At 32.3% G+C, this 8,103-nt stretch overlaps 1 protein-coding gene across 1 annotated transcript; it reads left to right on the top strand.

Annotated features, from left to right (window-relative positions):
- TRIADDRAFT_60934 (uncharacterized protein) lies at positions 1 to 3,960 on the top strand (the record flags this gene model as incomplete). Its single annotated transcript, XM_002116937.1, has 8 exons — positions 1 to 35; positions 426 to 466; positions 1,271 to 1,331; positions 1,534 to 1,886; positions 2,019 to 2,092; positions 3,125 to 3,225; positions 3,437 to 3,556; positions 3,864 to 3,960. 8 exons carry the CDS (start codon positions 1 to 3, stop codon positions 3,958 to 3,960), a joined length of 882 nt encoding a protein of 293 aa, XP_002116973.1.
- Positions 3,961 to 8,103: the final 4,143 nt, after the last annotated feature.

Genomic DNA, 8,103 nt, shown 5'->3' with positions numbered 1-8,103 from the left:
ATGAGTCATTCTATTAACGTAGCTAATAGAGTAAGGTAGCTATTCGCTAGACTAGTGAAAAATAACTGAATAGTATCGAACAAAATATTACTGTTTAATTGAATAAAAATTTAAAATTATGCTCCCTCTTAACAATGATTTTAGTTCAAGGAATTGTAGTAGAGTACCCCACTCATTCCTTGATCTCAACTAAGCTCTAGGATTGGGAAGAGAAGTCCAATCCAACACCGGGTACGAATTTGCTTAAAGACTATACCAAGTTTAGGACTACTATACGCATGGAAGAAATGCTTTGACAAACATATGTTTGTCAGCGTGTTGCTACGTTAGATATTAAGTGAATGTTGTAGCGATTGTGTTGCCAAATGTTAACTACTGTAATATTCAACAATAACTATGAAGTAAAACACTATTCTATCCGCTAGGATTTGGAAGAATATGATTGAGAAACTATCACTAGATAGGGGTAGGGGAATAATACTTGCTCGTATTACATCAAACTGAACTCTGACCATAACTCCAAGTTTTTTTTCCTTATTCCGATCGCAACTCGTAGATGCATTGCTTTGAAGACTAACAAAATTGGAGGATAGATTGTAAGTTAATACTATCCTTGAATTAACTCAGAGTGGAACACGGAGCTTTTCCTTTTTCCTTTCTCAACTTTTAGATGCATAGCTTTGAAGACAAATAAAATTAGAATATGGGTAGTAAGTTAATACTATCCTTGAGTGAACTCTGATTATCCAAACTCTTAGATGCATTGCTTTGAAGATAAATTAAATTAGACCATAGATTATAAGTTAAGACTAATGAACTCTGACTGGAACGGAGTTTTTCCTTTTTCCTATCTCAAATCCTTACATGCATCGCTTTGAAGATAAATAAAATCAGAATTTAGATTATAAGTTAATACTATCCTTGAGTGAACTCTGGCTGGAACACAGAGTTTCTCCTTGTTCCTATTGCAACTCTTACATGTATACTGTAGCTTTGGAGATAGATAAAGTTAGAGTATAGGTTATAAGTTAATACTATCCTAGAGTAAACTCTGACAGAAATATAGAGGTTTTTCTTGTTCCAATCTCAACTCTTAAATACATAGCTTTAAAGACAATTGAAATTAGAGAATAGACTGTGAGCTAATACTATCCTGGGACTGACTCTGACTGAAAGACAGAATTTTTCCTTATTCCTATTTTAAATCATAGATGCATTGCCATCCTGGCCGATATTTTATGATTGATTCTTTACAATTTATTTTGTCTAGATTTCGTACCTCCAATCTTTGAAAGTGGTGAATCAACAATCCATTTTATTGTGTTCAACAAGTAAGTCCTGATATACATTGGCTATAAAGTAACTACAAAATCGATCCATTGAACTTGCCTTATTTGATCGATTGCTAGAAACAGTCCTGTATCAGAATTAACTCCAATCTTCCGAAAAGTTCTTAATAACCATGACAGAGCCAACTCAGACGTATCACCTCTATGATAAAACTTGGATAAGTCAAAATTATGATCAATTTAGGCCTAGTTATCCAACCTCTCTTATTCAACGAGTGATGGATTATTTAAGCCAAGGGGCAAGCCAACAAGATAAATTTGATTTAGCCATTGATGTTGGCTGTGGGTCCGGTATATCGACCAAACAGTATGCTCCATATTTTAATCGAGTTATCGGTACGGATCATAGCGCAACTCAACTTGATCAAGCTCGCCAAGAAAATCAACATCCTAATGTTACCTTTCAAGTAAGCGCAGCAGAAACACTACCCTTTGAAGACAATACTGTCGATTTGGTTGTATGTGCTCAGGCTATCCACTGGTTTAATATGGATCAATTTTTTGCTGAAGTGAATCGTGTCCTAAAACCTAATACAGGTTATATATATAGCATTGTACAGTATGCTTATAGCCTTCTTGTTATCATGAATTATGATCAAGTCGAGCAATTATAGTTTAATATGGATCTAGTTTTTGCTGAAGTTAATTGTTTCCTTAAACCTACTCCAGGTTGTGTAGCACTATATGCTTATAGCATTCCGGTTATCATGAATTGTGATGAAGCTCAGCAACTAAATCATCATGTAAGTTACTTTCAAGAAATGGAAATTGACTTAGTAAAATTCTGAGTAGGTATGTTCGCTTAGCTAGAATGAGCTTGAATTCGTTCAATCGAATACTTGTCCCTATCGTAACCAATGGCTAACGTTGTATACTATTTTGATCGTTGACTATGATTCATTAGCCTTAACTCTCCATTAAAGTGGCTGAGGAAAGTAACAAGAATAATTGTAATTTTGATTCATAACCAAGTTAAGTAGCCATACGATGTTAAGTTGGTCTGTGTAACGTGGCGAATGGGAAAATAGTTCACAATAAGACAGTAGTGTAACATGAAAGCTATAAGATCAAGTTATTGTTGTAGGAGAAGAGACATAAGTAATCATTTTGTGATTGTAATCAAGCAAAGTAGTATCATTTGCATGATTAACCCACGCTGGAATATGGCAGGTAGAAACGTAGTTTAACAATGTCATTTGCGTAGATTAGAGTTAAAGAGTATGACTCAGAATCACTAGATTATTTAAGTCATTTTTCGATCGGAAGAGTAGTTTAAAATCACCATGCAAGCTGTTTTATAGTAGTATAGTAGCGTAACATAGAAGCTATAAGATCAAGTTATCGTTATAGGAGAAAGAATATAAGTAATCACTTTGTGGTTGTAATCAAGTTAATTAGTATCATTTGCATGGTTAACTGATGCTGGAACATGGCAGGTAGAAATGCGCGTATAGTTCAACGATGTCAACTAGACTAGAGTTAATGAAGAGTATAGCTTAAAATTACACGATAATTTAAGTAATTTTCCGATCAGAAGAGCAGCTTAGAATCGTCATGCAATGTCGACCATATAATAAAATGATACCTATTGTAATTAAAAGTCATAGACAGTGGAGAAAAACTATAAGGAATCCATAAACTATCAGGACAATTCACTAGTTCCTTGAATGTAAAATGATGGCTAAATAGCTTAAAAACTAGATTAATCTTTGCTTGTTATTGGTTATCAATGGAATCAATTTTTTCATTTAACTTTTTGAAATTGTGATACTTAGATTTATTTTGATCTATTTGATGTTCCGGAATATAAGTCGGCTCATTATTTTACTAAATGTTGCTATAAAAATATCGAATGGCCTTTTAGCCAAACAATAAGGTAAGACAAATGAGAGCGTAGAAGAAAGATATGAAATAAGTAATTTATTTCTTGATAGAACGGGGATAGTATTAGCAGGAATAGCCATATTACAGCTCGAGTGTTTCTTTCAGCTTATAAAATTATTGTATCCGATCATAACTTGTGATAACATGCAGCTTGTATATTGCACGTATTTTATCTCAATTTTAATGAATTTTACATGTGCTAGGGACAGTTCAATTATTGTCGACAGTCCATTGGATGTCGAGGCTTATGTTAATCTACTTCACACCTATAGTGATAACGTAAATGTCGATTTGCCATATCCAGATCCAGAATTGAAAATAAGGTCAGTTAATAAGCACGTATATATTATTGATTTCTATCATCATGTTGGATAGAAATGTTTCCATGCTTTATGACAATGAAGAACAACTATTGGCAATTTTTGTCGATAAATACAAATCAACTGAAAGATACCATTCAGGTTTACCTTAGCTCAATAATACAACTATACCATCTATAATGCCATTAGTAAAGTACATTTTATTCTTAATGGCTTTGTCATAAAAATTAGGAAATTAGACTTATTTTATCGAGGTATTTTGGAGTTACTATTGATAATATAAATTTTAACATTTGCATTGATGTTGCAGACTGGCCAAAATGTTGAAAGAAAGTACAGGGGCAGAAATTTTACAACATCGCTATACATATTATTATATGCTTGGCCGTAAGCCGTCAAAGATATAAATTCTCTAGTTTGATAAACTTAATGACCAGCAATCGACCTTTGATGGGTGTACTTATTAAACTTTCCTGAAAGTATCTCCTTACCTTCCTTTGGGAATTACTAAACGTTATTGAATTAAAAGTATTGGGAATTTGGATCATTCGCTAGTCCATATTCATTTTTATTAAAATCGACAGAAAAAAGACTGCTTTCCTTAATCTACAAATGAGAATGAAAGAATTTATGTTGCTACAAGACTAAGCTATCTCGTAGCTTATCGTTATTCATTAAAAAGGATAATATCAGAATGGACTCGGTCTAGAATGATTGTATTTTTTCGATATTGTTGTAACGTGATAGTTTATTTTTCCGTATTACTACTATAGCTAACTATGGTTAATAATATGCTTTTTTGATATGTTGTTTTAGTGCTAAGACATTGCCTAAGGTAACCGTGATATACTATAGAATCGTAGGATAATACCATATTTGCTAAAATAACATTTTGATAATTTGATATGATATTATAATGCATAACATTACGATATCAATCTTGTGATTTTATTCTTTGTCTGCTGGTTTTAGTGCTATTTTGATTTGCGTAGCTTGTGATTACAATCGAATTACTTAAATAGGGTATCTGCAATATAGAGCAGAATATAATGCTATATCTATTATGCAATAATTAAGTTTATCTTGAGCTGTGCAGCGCTATGGTCATTTTTGGCCTAGTCTTTTGCTTGTGCTACATAATGAAATAATAAACTACTTAGTTTTGCTTAACCTACAGTAGTTACTTCATTTCTCTCCAACACATAACCACTACCTATTTGGTATATTATCAATCACGTTAGAATTAAGCAAATACCATATATGCTGATAGTTAATCCATCCTCTTTTTTAATGATGTTGTAAAAATCGCTTGAATTTGAACAGTTAAAAAAAACAGTAATCGTCCAAGTAGAATAAACTAGTACAAACTCCCGTCGCTTTGCTGACGGTTTACGATAATGTGCTCATTTAACAGATAGTATTACCATTTGATAGACCTGTCAGAGGTTCAGTAACTTTATACCGTGCACTGTACTTTATGCTGCACAAATGTGCGGTACAGCACTGCAATACTGTATTTGTTAATAATTAATAGTTAGTATTACCATTCGACATTATATATATCCCGGCAATAGCCGGGCACTACTATATTCACAACTATGCTTCTAGAATACTACTTTTCAATAATGCATTCACGGATGAAACCTTATTACAGTCTTTGATAATAATTCGGCAATTATAATATCTGCCCTACATATCCTAATGTGAAGAATAATGCTACTGGACAGATTAAAATTATATTAACCATTGCTGAGTAGTAATATTATGATTGAACACTCATTTGCAAGTTTACTTTGCATAATTTGACAACATTTTATTAACATCCGATTACTCTATAATGCTGATTAGAATATTATTGATGTATTGCAAAGGAGCAATAAAAGTAATATGGCAATTACTCCCTTATTGCCAATAAGGATCACAGATTCGATATTGTATGACTTTAAAATATAAAATCGATCATCATTTCTATTGATATTGTGGCTTAATTGGAATAAGAATGGGCGTTTATTCCTTCAGACTACAAACTCAGTCCTTACCTGATACATAGAAAAATAGATTGATAATTACATAATTGTATAGCTCTTAGTCTACTTAATTTTGTTGGTGTTCTGGCTTAATTGGAATAAGGATATGTGTATATTCCTACTGCTACAAACTCAGCCCTTCACTGATACCTAAAAAAATAGATCAGTAAATACATAACTGTATAGTTCTTAGCCTAATTAATTTTATCGATGTTGTGGCTTAATTGTAGTAAGGATAGACATATACGAATATTCCTTCTGACTATAAATTCAGCCCTTAACTGATACTGTTACGGAGCCAAGCTCCGAAATAATGATGACAGCGTTAATTAAAATATCTGATATAAATTGTTGTTTGTTCCAGTAGTTTAATAGACGTTAACGAGACTTGCTGTTGTCAAGGTTAAAATCTAAGTAACTGAATATTAATACTTAAGTGTAAGGCGTAATTCGTGCTGAGCCTTGAGGCTCTAATTAGCGCAAATAGTTTATGATTGTTAATTAGCGTTGACTTATACTGATCTATGTTAACTCCTTTTATCTAGACTCCTATAATATACAGTGTAAGTCGCTATGTCTAAGCTGTTAACACAAGCACCACCGGCGGAGGCCGAGACATATAAAACCGAGCACTAAATTACCTGTTCAGTTCCATTTAATCATTTTTAGATTCACTTGATCATTATTGCCAAGAGTTTTCTAACGTACTTTTTAGTATATTTTTTGACTAGGATTTATCTCAATAAATATAGTCCTTAAACTTATTACCCGTTGGCAACTTATCTGTGTAGTCAAAAGTTAGTCTAACTACGATAAGTCTCCTAAGTCAATTGGGGACACAAGTATTAGTGACAATAGTGTTTAAGACCCGTTCTCAATGTCTAAATTGTAACAGCTACATAGAAAAATCGATTGATTCATATAATTACGTACGGACACTGTATCATTCTGAGCCTAATTAATTTAAAAGCATCATTGTTAGAGGAGTGGTAGGATATTCTAATAGCAATATATGATTTCTGATGGTATATTTTCAGGCTGTTTAATGACGATAATGATAGTAATGCTACAAATAATGTAAGAAATAGATATTAAAATGGATAATACTAAAGCTCTCATATAGGAAACGATTCATGGTCAATAAAAGTTCGACTTAACAATAAAATGGAAGAATTATTGGCTAGCTAATAATTGATCAATACAGAGAGGTAGATTTAGAGCCAATAAAAGGTTCGACTACAATAAATAATTGCTTCCATTAGGTAATATGTCTTCATAAAGAGCTTATACTGACTGATCATAGTAATGTAGAATATGAAGAATTATAGCGTTGGCCATAGTAGGCAGAACAAGTAATACTATACTCAAATTGACATTGTTACAGAACAGTTGCTGCGATAAAAGTATTTTATTATGGTAGCTATTAGTTATTTATTCAACTAGTTGTAGTTCCTTATTGTTATCTACGCATTTATAATTAATCTGCATTATTTTTTATTGAAGTATAATCAAATATTAATGCATGCAATCTCCAGTATCCTATAGAATGATGCTTTATTTTGTAAACTGCCTATCATAAAGGATATTGTGGAAACCATCTTGAAGCCATTCCAACCCTTTCAACTCTCGGTAAGTCAAAGAGTAATAGAATAGATAGATCTAGAATAGTCGCGATGATTGATTTACTTTGTTGAAAAAATTTGTAACAGTAGACTAGTAGAAATTATCTCATTCATGATTCTAATATCAACCTAATCAATTTATCTAGATTGTTATTGATCGTACTTCGTCCATTTTTATTTCATGTGAGTGCTATCCGTTTTACATGTTCCCTTGGCCGACATGAGTTAATCCATTGATGTAGTAAAAATAGTAAGGTCGATATTAGCTAGACAAGTAGAAAATAGTTAAATAAGGTAATACATTGTTAGTTGTTAGATATATATTTTACTTGTTTAACCAACCATTTAAATTGTTGAGTTATAGTTGACTAAGTATTAAAGTAATCATCTACGAATGCTTTTTCCTCAGTTTTTTGAAGTATAGCATCCTTAATAAGTAGATGTATATACACGATATTCTACACTAATTCTATCTTATTTGAAACACTTGGAGTTAGTTATTATATGCATCCTGTGCGCTAGAGTCATCATATTGGATAAAGTAAACTCGAGGCAAATTGTCACCGTGACGTAAATCATTTAACTTGCACCTATTAAGAAACGATCGCACAGTCTTAGCAGTGTACGTGATTAACCATAATGGGATGGCGCTATTTGCCTCTTGAAAGCTTAATCACCGTTCAATTGAACTAGACATTAACTTGTATCATTGAGTTAATTGGAATTGATTCTCGATGAAACTTGATAAGATCGTACAACGAATAAAAATGAGAATTTCAATTTAATTACAACTGTAAGAATATCTTAAACTAAACTTCGTGTTAAGGGGAAGTACTATTTTTTTACTTTAATGACAGATAAGATTTGACCAAGTCAATCTTCTCCTTAAAATGAACTCTGA

This window comes from Trichoplax adhaerens, genomic scaffold (assembly GCF_000150275.1).
Source record: "Trichoplax adhaerens TRIADscaffold_19 genomic scaffold, whole genome shotgun sequence".
NCBI classification, from domain to species: domain Eukaryota; kingdom Metazoa; phylum Placozoa; class Uniplacotomia; order Trichoplacea; family Trichoplacidae; genus Trichoplax; species Trichoplax adhaerens.
This window is presented reverse-complemented; position numbering and strand designations above follow the sequence as displayed.